Genomic DNA, 16,018 nt, shown 5'->3' with positions numbered 1-16,018 from the left:
CTTGCGACGCTTATGAGATAAAAATCTCATTCAGAATACATTAAAATCAACGTCCCTTTGTGGAAAACTTTGATAAAGGGAAAGTTCTCTCAGTTTTATTTTTAATATAATAAAGTTGTCAAAGTTAATAGGCTTCTCAAAAATTGGCTATTTAATTTGTCTGTATAGTAGGTACATAAAACTCTTCCGTTACTGAGTGACGCACAGACGAAGCTACTCTACTCAGAAAGCTGGGAAAGTTGAAAGTGTAGGGAAGATATTATAAGATGGTTTATCCAGAATATTCCATTTTGCCTCTTATATTCGACGCAAAGTTGCGGGCGACGCAACTACTAGTACTTTGTATTTTGAACTTAGTGACCGATTATACTGCTTTCCCGTATATTTCCCAATGAAAATACATCATATAATAAAACTTTTATAATAGGTGTCAGTCGCGCAGCGGCGCAAGTATGTGACTGTAAATGGCACTGGTTGAGGGTCCGATCCCCACTCGAGGAAATGAAATATTTATTTAAATTTATATTTCTATTTCTCCTCTCAAAACGCAACACCTCCAGAATTTAACGGAAAGTGGGGAACGGAGTGTCTCGACACAAGGTTCCTACCCTGCTGTATGTGGCATACAGCGTGACGCTGTTTTTTTTTTATAATATATTAAAATTAAACAAAGAAGGTATAAATAATCTGTAGAAAACCAATTATAAAACTATATTATTATAAAGCTTAAATAAAAGACAATATATGTGATAATAATACTAAAATATTCATACAAAATATATACATTTCGTAAAATTCGTTGACATCACGCTTTATCAATAGTTACTCAGCTGTTAACGTATAACGATATGAGATAGTGACGTAAAGAATATTACGTTAAAATAAATATTTTATGTTAAATCTATACTAATATAATAAAGCGGAAGAGTTTGTTTGTTTGTTTGTTTGAACGCTAAGATCTCTGGATCTACTGGTCCGATTTACTATGTTTTTGTTTTGTATGAAAGCTGCATTCTTCAGAAGTGCTATAGGCTATATAATATTACAATACACATATATACTAATAAATTAAAATACTTTCTAATTTGACATGCAATTTATTCTGCCATGTTAATAACAACCATCGTCGCTACGCGACCGCGTTCGTTACCGCGTCATTTTGATATTCATCCTTATGAAAATAAATATAATAGTCACTTTTAGCATTTCATCTAGATTGAAATTATATTTCTATAGAAATTATATTCTTATATTTCAAGCAGGCGTAGCCGCGTCCGGGTCCGCTAGTTAAATATAAACTTAGTGATAGCCTAGTAGATGATATCGAGATAATAGAGGTAAATCAGGCACTAAACATAGGCAATATTATTAGATAATAATAATAATGTTGCCAGTAACGCAATAGTAGTAGGTTCAAACATAATTGAAAGTTTACAAATAACAGAAAAAATCCAAAATGTAAAAACTAATAGATATTTCATAGAAAAAAAATCATTACCAACTTATATTTTAGCTCATGTGCAAATATAAGTTTGCGGGTAGAGCATTCATACAAAATTAGTACATATGTGCATATGCACTCATGCATGCAATGCATGCAAACTTAAAACTGTCAATTTTTATCATTTGCACTTCCTGTTGATCTACAATGTTAAATTTGGTACGGAACCTTCAGTTAGCGAGTCCAGTGGGTTATTTAAAAGTGTTAACAAGAAGTATTATATATTATGGAATATTTGAATTTCATTTAGCGATACTGCATGTTTACAATAACACAAAAGAACATACTTTATAAAGTATACTTATACGCACCAGAGTGTAATATATTACACTCTGGTGCGAGTACCTACAGATAAAACCCAAACATTTATTAGGGTCAAGCCAGATAATTTAGTTAACAGCGTATCCATGACTCCCAGTGACTCAGTTGACCCTGTCTGACTTAACTCGCACATTGTGTTGCTGTTTTTGTTCGACACTGTTCAAAGAAAGTGAGCTCATAATCATATTTTTTTTTTTAAGTGACGCTGTTCCCGCATATAGCAGGGTAGGCAGAGGAAACCTAGTTAAGTCACTCCGTGTTAAGAATTCGGGCGTTAAAATCGCACTGTAATCAATTAACATTTTCTTTAAATTATTTTTACAGTGAAGTAGGATATTATACTGAAGTATATATAGTACGATGAAGTCATCCTGGCGTAGTCGAACACCCTCTAATAACCCCGCTCTGGTAAAACAAATCGTGCATTTAAGTCAAAACCGGGCGGAGTGCAAAGAACGGAGTGTATTAACACTAAGCCCTATCTCTACCCATTGTGCTATACAGTATTGATAATACGTGAAGTATATACGACACATAATTCAAATCCTTTTTAGTATTTACCAACAAGTAATTGCAAATGTTGTAAATAAATAAATATAAAAATAAAACTTTTCGCTCCAATTAATTTTCTACTAATACCCACGACTAAATAATCCAATAAGGAAATAATCTAAATTATTAGAATATTACTTAAACTGTACGTTAAACCGAACGTAGCTCTCACGAAATACACGAAATGGGCATTAATATAAGTCAAGGTTGACGTTTCAGTTTCAATAGAAAACGTGCAATCGTCAAATCACTTTCGTGAAATCTATTGTTCCTATTGCTAAAGGCCACATTTGAAAATAAAAAGCGTTGCTCTTCAATTTACCTAATTCGTTTTTCTATCTGTTTTTTTTTATTCAGTCTGAGACCGTCGTAGCGCAGCGGCACAAGGGTGTGGCTGTAACGTGACGGTAGTGGGTTCGATTCCCACTCAAGGAAAGTGAAATAGTTAGTTACGTTTATATTTTTATTTCTTCGCTCTGGTGTCGAGGCAAAGCGCGGCGTTGAGTCCTACCACTCAACACGCAATGCCTCCAAAATTCGGCAGAAAGTGGGGAACGGAGTGTCTTAACACTAGGTTCCCTCTGCCTACCCTGCTGGGTGCGGGATACAGCGTGAAGATATATTTTTTTAATCAGAAAATAATGATTATTGTTCAATGGTACAAAATGACCTTATATTTTGTAAGAACTTGTATATACCTACTTATCAGGAATGTTTTAAGAGAACTAAGTTACATTTAATTATCTTCTTATTCTATTCTTTATGGACAGACATTACTGACAACATAATACACACTACAATTAATTACCATTTTATTGGAATACAGCTATAGCACAAAAAAGAAACTTGGCACCCACCCCAGCCAGAGACGCATTGCTCTCTTCGATGCGGAAGATTTCGTAACATTTGTAAGATGAGTCAAGGTCACAGCGGGTTTTATGAATTCACCAGCTCGAAGTAATTTGGGGTAATGAGCGCTATACTGAAATAGCTAAAGTAAACTTCTAACGTTTCGCTATTACAAACAAACATTACGTGTAAAATTTTGCATGTGCGGTGTTATAAATAATTTTGTTTTGGTTGGGAACAAAATTATAATTTCGCATAGATTATATATATTTTTGGGACAGCTGTATAATTTTTAGTAGATATATTGGGCGTTCAAAATAAAATACAAATTTGAAAATATGTAGGTAATTTTAAGATATGTATTTTCTCTTATTATATTTAAAGTCTATAAATAGTTCGTAAGTTAGTTTTGTTTAATCAAAGCCGAATAACTAAAGTTAGTAAAGACACAAAGGGGGGGATGCGTCACTTATACTAAGAATATTTTACATTCACAGAAACTCACTATGAGAATTAGGATAATGAAAATAATGTGTAATTAAAATTAAAATAATATAACTTTAAAACAAAAGCCAATTATTTCTTATACAATTATACACAATAAATCCTCTTAACCATTGTAAGGAAATTATTTACATAAAAGAAAAAAAGGTAATAAATTCTTTATTCAAAAGTTCAAAGTTTAATATAAAGGCTTTAAATTGCATGATTCATTTATCCTTTCCTTATGTTCGGATAAAAACTTTCACTGCGTACAAACATCATAAACAGGAATATAAATATTAATTTATACTATTTTTTTCTCTGCAGCTTCTTTTAGCTTCCGTCAAACGAAAATAACTATGATTTTGTATGACACATGACACATTCTAAGTGCTCGTGACATAATAAGCCTTATAGCCTTCCTAAGTAAATGAACTAACCAACAAAAAAAGATTTTTCTAATCGAATCAGTAGTTCCCGAGATTATTCCGTTCAACCAAACAAATTCTTAAGCATTGTTACTACCCCACGTACGTATACTAAATCTACGTACTACTATATTCCGTACAACTGTAGTAAATATAAAAGCTAACGACATTAACCGTTTCCATCCTAATTGCTCCATTTCATTGTAATAATCCCATAGTAAGTTTCAAGTTACAATGCTTATAATTCCGTTGTTTGGTCTCCTTTAATTAGAAAGTGGGCTCGAGTCCTCTAATTACTGGCCTAGTGGTTTAGTGGTTAACGATTGTGCTTAGTTAGAGCTTGGAGGCTCGATTCCATTCGCTTAAGACATATTTGTATCGTCGAAAGCAAAAATATTTGTTTTAATATTACCCAATTTAATAAAAATAACAACTTTTAAAAGATTTGTTATAAAATTAATGAGATCATTATCTCTTACTATTTAATTCTGAATAAATTCATTTATAAAAGACCATTTCACAGAGTTATGCAAATAATTCTAAAATACTCTCATAATTTTGTAGTGAATGTTATACAAAAAGTGTGCAAAAAAAATTAGAAAGCTATGGGTAACGATGCAACTATTCATAAGAAAATAAATTGTACGAATTTATAAATAAAAAAATACATAAGTATTAAAACATTTTGTAACTATCACTTTTTTGTATATCTCAGAGACCTACCAATTACAAGTTTAAAAATTATAAAAAAAGAATTTATTAACTGTTAAGTTTTTACCAACCTGCGGAGAAGCCTAAAAGGAGGGTTATGTTAATAGCAGTATGTATGTTCCCTTGCAACTGTTAAGCCACTGGAACCGATTTTGATAAAGGATACGTGGTTGGATTTGACTTTATGGTGCAAGTGTTATTATTAGATATATTAATTTAGTAGCAGTCGGGTTTTTGTTTCGTTTATAATTTATACATACTGTCTAAATGTAGATAATATAAATATTTACAATACATCTTATCCTTCAAAAGACATTGCTTTAATAAATAATAACCATATAATATAAGAATAAACAATTAAAGTTAAACTCGCAATTTTTTTATATTATAAAGAGACACTAATTAAGAATAAATATTATAATTAACAACGATTTCCGCTATGCAGATACATTTAAAACAAAAAAAATATGAACCATTAAAATTCTGTAATCAGCTCTAAAATTAACATAATATGTTAATTACGATTTAGTCAGAATTAACCTTTAACTGTGAATTGTGAGTAAGGCGGCCTATATTTTGCAAATTTTACTTCAAACGAAACGTTGCTTTAGCGTGCTAAAACAATGGAATTTCTAAATTTAGAAGTTAGTGTTTGGATTTTCCGCCTTAGTGTAAACACGTGTTTAACACATACATACTAATAATATACAGTATACGAATACAATTCAAGTTATCAGAAGATGACGCATAGCCCTAATATTCACGGTACGGTCAAACGATAAGCAATGATAACAAAAAAGCAAAACATTGAGGTCGTATGAACTACAAATACTTAAAATCGTCACCGTTTATTCCTAATCTATAAAAAACTTAATTTATCAACTAGTTTCTTTAAGACTTTGTAAGTTTAACTTGGCCTATATTAGTAGACTGTCGGTCTGTACCTGGCTTCCTGGCTATTAAAACGCACATACATAGAAACATACATAAATTAGATTGGGGTTCCACCGATCAATCTTTATTTGGGAAAAATAGAGAAAGACAGTGTCTACATACACTCTATCTGCCTCTTCTATAAAAACGATATTTAAAAATAAATATATGAAAGAAAAAACGTTACCCTAGTTCTTCGAACATCGTTCGGCATTATGCAAATAACACAGACGTTCCCAATAATAAAAAGGAAACACCAAGAAACAATTTAAAACACAACACTAACACTGAACACGTATCACAAAAACCAACTCGTTTCTACATACAAGATCAACCAATTCCCATACAAAATCAAATTAAATTATAATTTAAAATGGACATATGATCTTGCGCACGTCCGCGCGCGGCGCATGCGCGTCGTTTAATGTCATTGGCTCCAACCAATGTATCCCAGAGACCAGCCAGTGTTTCCTTGATAAGGCATAAAGAACTGTTAATTGTTCTTCCGTGTCCGTATTTTATATTTCCTCGGTTGTGAAGATGTTGTTATTCCAACTATCAACAAGGTTCCGTACTTAAGCCCTTTTACGTTGAGTTTAGTTTAACTTGTCAAATTCAATTAAAAATAATCTAATAAGCAAATAAATGATAGAATTAATTATATATTCAAGGTAGTATATTTACGATGTGGTTTTTATAAAAAAATATAATGTTTTTATTTTAATTAATAGAGGTGTTTGATTACATAGCATCTTATCACTTGTAATAATTATTAATGATTTTTAAGCTTTATAACTAATTCTATAAAGAAATAAAATACTTATGGAACAATTTAAGGCACATTTAAATTTTCTGAATGGATTTTCAGTATTGTATTTGTCGTCTTAATTAAATATTCCAGGGTTGATGGTGGTACAAATATCTATGCTAAAGTAATATCTATATAAAAACAAACAAATTCAATACACAAAAAGCATTTAAAAACTAAAACAGCATAATAGGGTTAGTTATACAAAAATATAATATTTAAAATTTAAAAACGTAATTGGCATTACTCATGACCCGATGTCAAAGGCTGGTGGCCTCTCTTAATTTAGCCACGAACAATGAAGTTTGACCCATATGGCTACCGTGACACGGATAAGTGGATATAATGGCAGGACCTTTGAAACTTTACTTTTTCATTGTAAAGTAAAATAAAAACACACAATGAATGACGGTAATGACAAAGACGAAAAGCTTTGGAATTGTTTTTGAAAGTATCTCAGTAGGTTTTCTTAATAATATAATTTATTAATGTGATTTAGGACTTCTTCATTAGAGGGCGTCGTGCATGAGGCTGTGACTATAAAAGTGACGGTTTTGGGTTCGATTCCTACTCCGAAAAATTACGTATTTAATATTTTAATTTCTTCGTTCTGGTGACACGGCAAAGCGGGGCTTGAGTTCCGATACTCAACACGCAATGCCTACAAAATTCTTAAATTATTATGATGAGAGTGTCTTAACACTAGGTTCCCAAACGGGATGTATCCCGTTTGGGAAACTAGCATCACTGTGGTGATGCTAAAAAATATACTATTTCAATCAAAGATCAGACTGAATATGTTTTGGTCCTACTGAGGGACCACATTTCAGATAGAACAAAAACATTTTTGGTTGATCTAATTAAATTATGTGTAACATAATCACAACTTAACGAAAAATTACTCCAATGTGAATAAAACGCAATAGTAATATTGGAAGAGGGAAATAAACGCGTAAAGATTCTCTTATTCAAACAATTAGATTAGTTGTATAAGTGTTGCCTCAAATTTTACACTCTGCATATATAACCGGGCGTTTGCAGAACAAATTGACATTCATTATGTGCAAAGTTGCCGCACACGGCGCCGACGACGGTGAATACTAAATTCGTACAATGATCCATTTTAAAGTTGCGAATAATATATTGAATTGAACTACATAGTTAGTTACAAAACTTGATAGCTCTTGACATATATAAAACTTTTGTTATTTCTAATAATAGCGTTGCATAGAACTCTATATTGTATTTTTGTCTCATTCTGACCAAATTGCAAAAATAAAATATTTATAACTAGTGACCCGCTCGCGGCTTCGCCTGTTTGAACTACATACTTAATTATTTACTAATTAATAATATCAAGTAAGTTTTTGGTTCTATCACGTTATTAGATGCCATGAATGACACATTTTCTTGTACATCTTCCATGTAGAGTTATAGAAATTACCCCAAGGGACACCAAAAACCATTAATTACCAACCAAAATTGTAATATCTTTTCAAATACGACATACAGTATTATATACTATTTTAAGCTGTAAATTATAAAATTAAGCCATAAGGATATAATCAATTATTCATAAGCAAAAAAAATCTGGCCTAGCACAAGGACTTGCATAGCACGTTCTGTAGCAATCAAGACCATAAACATTAGGTGTCGTGACCATAAAAGTTAAACTGCTTTGGAAAACATGCATCCATAATGGACAGACCAAGTGGAGACTTGGCTTATTTTGAAAAAATATCTTATTTTAAAAAATATATATATACTAGTGGACCCGAACGCGGCTACGCCCGCTTGAACTATACGAATATTTATTAAATATATTTATGAAATGATTTTCAGTTTTCAATAGAGATGCGTTAAGCAAGCTCATTTTGGGTGACGTTTTCTAACAACAAACTTTGCAAACCGTTGCTTAGCAACGGTCGCATAGCGACGGTTGTTATTAACATGGCGGAATAAATTGCATGTCAAATTAAAAAGTATTTTAATATATTGGTATATATCGAAAATATTACAAATATGAGAAAAAAAAGTATCATATGTTCATCCCGAGACCCTCAAGTATCTCTATATGAGTATTTTATCACAATTAAATTAGCGGTTTGGCCTTGATTGCGTAAAAGACAGACAGACAGACAGACAGACAGACAGAGTTATTTTCGAATTTATAATATAGGTATAGATTTTCATTGCTAACTAGAGTTATTTCCAACTTTAGAAAATTAAAGCATGAGAAGTCACACAAAAGGTCGTAGTCAAAAGTTAATTGATTCTATTAAAAGTATATTTCTGTACATTCACAGTAGAAGCTGTTTTAAGTATATTTCTCAAACAAAATTGTTAACGGGCTTCAAGAAACCCAAGAAAGTCTTCAAACTTTAATTGGAAGCCTTTAGAACAAAAACGAAATATTTAAAACGTAACAGGTTGTTTTGTTGGAAGTTATTACTAATAACAAGGGAACTTTTTATTGAAATAAAAAAAAACATATTTTTTAATTTTAATCGAAATGTTATAGAATTCATCCATGATTTTATTTATGCAGGATAAATAGAAACGTCATGGAACATTATTTTTTGTACTTTGGACGTAGTGTCTTTTGGATGGCGGCGCTCAACGCCGCACTTCTGATTGATAAGACACACCGGACAGAAGATGGATTAAATTTCATTACTTCTACAATTTTAGGTTATCTATACTAATATAATAAAGCGGAAGAGTTTGTTTGTTTGTTTGTTTGAACGCTAAGATCTCTGGATCTACTGGATCGATTTACTATGTTTTTGTTTTGTATGAAAGCTGCATTCTTCAGAAGTGCTATAGGCTATATAATATTACATTACACATATATACTAATAAATTAAAATACTTTCTAATTTGACATGCAATTTATTCTGCCATGTTAATAACAACCGTCGTCGCTACGCGACCGCGTTCGTTACCGCGTCATTTTGATATTCATCCTTATGAAAATAAATATAATAGTCACTTTTAGCATTTCATCTAGATTGAAATTATATTTCTATAGAAATTATATTCTTATATTTCAAGCAGGCGTAGCCGCGTCCGGGTCCGCTAGTAAATAATAAAGAAGCAAAGTTAATAAGTGTAAAAGGAAAAAAATTGTATAATTTAACCTAACGTACATAATAACATTTAAAACGACATTAGGTACAAGTTCAAAAAGCAATAGACAATTAACATCGACCCGGAATGCCCTGAGTAAAGAACGGTGGGTAAAACCAAAGAAATACGAGGAAGAAACTCGCTTGACAATAATCAATATTTTACAATTATGATATCTATAGCTATTAAGTTACGATATAACATATAAAAAACTTTTGGTAAAACCTAAACTTTGGTAACCTAAAGGTACCTAATAGAAAATTAATTAAAAAAACTTAGATTACACAAAATAAGCCTAACAGACTGTGTCGTTTATTTAAACAAATGTTCTCTGTTATAAATGTAAACATTACTTTGAATGGGAATCGAACCTGCAAACATTGCATGTCAGATAAGTTCCAATCGCGACTAACCAGAAGCAATGAAACTAAATATATAGCGCCAAGTGAGACAACGTAACAATGGCTATTGTATGAAAAGCGGACAAAAAACATCTATTTCAAGCGAAACGCAAAATTTTATTGGTATTTCCAAATCAATGACTGATTTGACTTAACATGGACCACAAAATTTTATTAAACTCCCAACAATTTTATCGTCACAACGACGTTTAGCTTTCGGATTTACTAAAAGAAGAAAGAGAAACATCGAAATACTTCGCAGACTTCGTGGACTGTTCTCCTCTCTCATCAGTTCGGTTCATTTATTATAGCGTTTTGGAGTATGCCAGTTGAACACCACAAATGCCATATTAAATCGAAAATACACGAAGAGGATTGATCGACAAAAAAAGATAAAACTTGTACAATAATAGAAGGCATGTTAAAAACGATCTGGTCAACTCCCTCATCACACTAGGCAGGTAAAAAAAATATAATCTTCACTTTGGTTTTCAATACTTTGTTCAGTTTCGTTCGTTCTTTAAATACCTATTTTCCAAATACGAAAATTTTATATTTGATTTAACCATCAACCATTACTGATAACGTCAAACATTATTATGACATTATATAAATATTGTTCGAGACCAATAAAAATATTAATAAAAATTCCAATCTTTGCTGCCATTTGTAATTCTATAACATTTATTGATTTAATTTACAATTAAAGTAAGGAAAGAAAAATATTACATTTTTGTAGCACATATTTTATGGATATTTATGTAGGTACAAATAGAACGCAGAATTCGTATAAAATATAAACAAGCAACAACTGTTATACAACAGTAATTAAAACAGTCTAATAATTATGATTTATGGAATATTCTAATTTAACTCGTACCATCATAGAGTAGTAATAATTAACTGCAGTTAAATAAAAAAAACATCAAAAAACATAATTTAGTAAAAAACACAATTCTCAGTAAAATTTATCTTATTTGTCCTTGAAGTTATAACCATATGTATATAACTAGGGGCGCGAACCGGACCTGAATTTTGACTCGCTGCACTCTCAAAATGTCGGTAGTGTTCACATATTGAGCGAAGCGAAAAATATATTTTTTTTATTTTTTTTCCACCTAAAACCATCTACGTGTTCATATCTATATGTTTGGCAGTTTTCATCTCAATCGGTCGAATCTCTTGGAAGCCTATTGGTTACAAAAAGTGTAAAAAGTCTCCAGTAGAGCTTCCACAACAATTAACAAGGCAAAAGCGGCCACGTGCAAAATCTCCAAGTACTCAATCCCTTTATCGGGATGACACAGGCATAGCGTACACAAAGTGAGCGTTGGAGACAGTTAAGAAAATGTTTATTATACGTGCCGAGTACAGTTTGGTCAGTAATATAATAAATCAGTCAATATTGCCGTAATTAAGACATAAATAAATAAAAAATATTATTTACCTTATCACTATCTGTTGGTAGCGTCCCATATCCGTACCAGCTCCTCGCAGGTCTTAGCCTTGGTTCGTCTTTTGGAGACAACAGTCCACTTCCCCAACGGACTACACCTTCAGCCACCGCAGCGACTCCAGGAGTGAGTGGACTACCATTTGGCGACTTAGGAGATACTCCCTTTTCAGCCACCGGAGGTAAGGTAGGACGGGCACATCCTGTCCGTCTCTCATATATCCGTTTGCAAGTATCATCGATATCAGTCTCGAGTAAGCCCTTTTTATCACCTCCACGCTTTACCTCCAAACCCCGCTTATCATCCTGACGTTGCAGCCACTTGGGATCAGAATCCCGTCTCTTCGCACTATCATTTGAGTCTTGTCGACATAGTAACGACTTTTTTAAGCTTTCACTGGAATCCTGCTTGTTTAAAGCTTTCTTATCAGACACCTGGCATTTCTTGTCATCTTTTGATAATAACGCCCTTTTCAAACTATCAGACGAGTCTTGTTTGTTTATTAGTTTTCTGGGGCATTCTGTGTTAAGAGAATCGGTGGTTTTCGAGATGAGCAGTTTGGGATAATCGTAGGGCGCGTGGTCATTGGACGGAGGGTTTAGTTCTAGAGATCTTCTGTTTTTCTTCTTATCGACGGGAGCTATTTGAGCCTTGGCCGGCAGTAACCGCCGCGGCAGGAGGCTGCGGTGATCAGCGAGTGGCGATTCTGGTCGCAACATTGTTGGCGGCGATGTAAGGCTGCCGCTTGTTATATTTCCCCTGCAACAAAGAAAATAATATTGAATATATAGAATAAAATAATATGAAGTTGTGCCTATATAACAATTACTATTGAGAACTATTGTTGAAATTCAAATAGTAGAATACTGTGAAGTTTCATTTTACGTATTGTTCATGGTAATAGCACTATTATTGAAGCCTATTTCACTGAAAATGAAATTATTCATTAACAATATTAATAATTTACCTATACAGAAAATTTATAATGCATTATTATATTGTCTAAACTCTAAAGTACAATTTCTTTGCTTACATTAGGAGAGAAAGAGAGACAGAGATGGTGGTTAATGATGGACGATACTTCCGCTTCTGTTCAATACAAATTATGCTATATTCTCAGGATTATTTCGATCCATAAAACTCAGCTACATTTTAACAAAATTTTGCCCCAGGAAAGCAAGCAAGCAAACAAACAAACATATTCGTATAAAAACCTACGCAATATTTTATTTTTATAATTGTCGACGAATATTTTATGCATCCTCCATATTAATAAATGTAAAAATATTTAAATTTTAAGTTTTATCCTTATTTGTATTTTTTTTTAATAAACTTGCCATAATTACAAATTTATTATCATTTTAATCATTTAAATAAACCAAAATTTTCCTCTCAACCTTATTATTGATTTTACAACACTAAATAAATCGCGGACAGAAATTAATGTTTAAAATTTATGAAACTTCGGGTCGATTTTGTTCCTTTTGATATATTGCAAAAAGAAATTATCTATTTAATATCCTAAAACAAAAGATAATTATTATACATTATAATCGACACAAATTAGTATACGCTATACAGTTGAGAAAATAAGTCACGGATACGCGTAGAATGTTGGAAATTCTAATTTGCCGTAACAGCAATTTGTCGTGGTGAGCTCATTTAATACGAGTAACTTAAGTCATATTTCACACATTATATATTTCCTATTTAGTATTTATAACAAAACAGAACAGAGAAAAATAGAGATTTTAATGTCTATATTTAATATATTACGAAATAAGGCTATTCTATGAACATAAGTTCTAAGTGAAGCTTAATGTCCTTTATATCTGCTTGGATTTTTCTTTTTTTTTTAAGCTTCACACTGAATCCCTCACATAGCAAGGCAGACAAGAAATCTAGTATTGAGACATTTCATCCTCATTAAAATATTTCCATTCCTCACTTTAATTTACCAGAGTTTTACTTTACCAGAGCGAAGAAATGAAAATATTTAATATTTAATTTCTTTAAGTGTGAACAGAACCCAAAACCTTTCGCAATGACTGGCCTCTAAATAATCATCCGTACACAAAATACAAAATTACATAGGTGGGTATATGTAGTACGAAAATACTTGTCGTATTTATATAAGGAGGACGACTATTATGTTACCTTAAGCTTATTGATTACATTAGCTTTACTCCAAAAAGCTTTCGCATCGAATATAATTTCGTTTAATCCTCTTCGCAGATTAAAGTCCTTACGAATAGAATTTATAAAGGAAAAGTCTAATCTTGTTAGTCTCTTGGACTCTGTTTATACGCTTTTGTGTACCTATCTCCTCTATCTACTCCTTAGAACTTTATTCTGTAAGAGCACTTAAAAATTATTAAATTATCTATGACATTTTAAAAAAATAGTAACACTGTGGATGAATAACATTTTTGTCCATATTTCAGATTAAGATTTAAATAAAATTGAACTCTCATTGAGTGATTTCAAAATAAGTAAAATAACCGTATTTTCCCAAGTGCATATAATTATTTCCACGATGCTAGTATACTAACAAACAAAAATGTTTTTGTCTGTCTGTCTGCCTTTATGTTGGTCCGGGCTAATCTGGGGAACAATCTAACCAACTGTTTGAGACTACTGAAAGATAGAGATGTGATATAACTAAACATTATTAAATATGACAATTCTGGCGTGCAAAATCAAATACATTAGAAAAGAAAAATACCAAAAGACTTAAATTACAATTTATTTAGTGCACAGCTATATAGGTAACCATTCCAAAATCATTAAAAAAATTATAAACTACAACACGGGCGAAGTCGCGCGGGGGCCTAGTATTTCATATAAATATAGAATATCACCTTGACGAACTCGTGGCGTTATTTAATTTCGTCCAAGACGGAGAACGTAATGGTGGTAAAGGTATGTGACTGTTATACGCACCAACATCTCTATCTTTATAAATTTAAATGTAGAGAATAGATATATATTATGTCAGATTTTATTTCATACACTAGCTACATCGAATCGCAGTATTGCACTATGTTTTAGTAAAAACATTGAAAATTTACAAGTCTGCATACTGTCAGTACATAATATACAAATATACGTTCATTCTTCTTCACATTATTTTCAAAGAAAACATTCTTTGCGTGCCTTCTATTCATATTTCGAAAGAAAACAGAAATCAAAAATTTTACGTACGAAGGTTACTTTACAAATTATATTTATGTGAAACAAAAATATTGTTTTTATAAAAATCCGAGAGGAAAAACTGACTATATTTAATTTTAAAATATTCTCCATCATAAGTGTGCTTTGGTTTTCATCATTTTGTATAGACACCTGTAAACATTAAAATCCTTTGGAACAACGTCAGAATGACGTCACGTAATTAATCATTACACTAATGAGTGTTTAAACAAATTTATTTATTTATTTATTTATGTTAACGTTGTATGCATATAATATAAATGGTTTTCAAAATGCAAAATAAACTATGAATCGTTAATATTAACGATGTAAAGATGTAGAGTCCGTCGTGGCTTAGGGGCACAAGCTTGCGACTGTAAACGCGACGGTTGTAGGTTTGATATAAATTTGGGGGAATGAAATATTACATATTTTGTAGAGCGTGGCGTTGAGTTGCGCCACTCAACACGCAGTGCCTCCACATTTCAGCGGAAAGTAGGTAATGTCTTGACTCTAGGCTCCCTCTGCCAACTCTATAGGTACAGCGTGAAGTTGAGAAACCAATGGTGGGTCAGAGCAGTTAATTTAAAAACTGGTAATTCGCCGGTTTTTCAAAGTATACACATTCCCATATATAAAAATAAAGAATAAAACAATATGTCGGATGTTCTTTAAGAACGTAACCTACTTTTTAGAGGAAAATGTAATTCCCTAACCTTCATTCGCAGTTGGTCCATCCATCTGTGACAAACGAATAGACAACGACCTCTGCTACGACAAATAGTCAAAAAAATATTAATCAAACTCAAAGCGAACTCTACCTAGTAAGCAAGGAGAGAATTGTTCCTTATTAATTATTCTTAGTAAATTCAATTTTGGCTTGGGTTCCTTCTTTTATCGCGTTGAGTCTACCACTAATACACTATGATGAAATCACACTTCTAATGTTCAATCAAAGGTGTAATAAAATATTATAAACTCATCATTGTCAACGTCTGACCTTTAATTTTTATGATTAATATTTGCATTTTGCTAAATTGCAAGAGCAATAAATCATCCATAAATCTCTTATTAATTAATTAGAGTTAGCTTCGCCTCGCCATAATTTTAATATAGATAATATATGTAATATCAATTTTTTTATGAAAATAAAAACTAGTAACCACATACAAGCAATTTCTATGCTGTTGATGATAAAAAAAAACATAATATGTAAAGATATAAATCAGTTAGTACATACATCATACTATCAGCTT

General features: G+C 31.9%; 1 protein-coding gene across 2 annotated transcripts in view; it reads right to left on the bottom strand.

Annotated features, from left to right (window-relative positions):
- LOC146537522 (uncharacterized) overlaps positions 1-16,018 on the bottom strand; it is a 119,493-nt gene that overhangs the window by 87,627 nt on the left and 15,848 nt on the right. For both annotated transcript variants that reach the window (XM_085187572.1, XM_085187573.1), the window contains exon 4: positions 11,564-12,329. In XM_085187572.1, coding sequence (XP_085043698.1) covers positions 11,564-12,289 — 726 coding nt within the window. In that variant the 5' untranslated portion in view covers positions 12,290-12,329. The remainder of the gene's footprint in view (positions 1-11,563; positions 12,330-16,018) is intronic.

This window comes from Heliconius melpomene, chromosome 7 (genome assembly GCF_056956725.1).
Source record: "Heliconius melpomene rosina isolate 202511_hmr_F chromosome 7, ASM5695672v1, whole genome shotgun sequence".
In the NCBI taxonomy this organism is placed as follows: domain Eukaryota; kingdom Metazoa; phylum Arthropoda; class Insecta; order Lepidoptera; family Nymphalidae; genus Heliconius; species Heliconius melpomene.
Note: the sequence above shows the minus strand (reverse complement) of the source record. Positions and strands in the feature narration are given on the sequence as shown.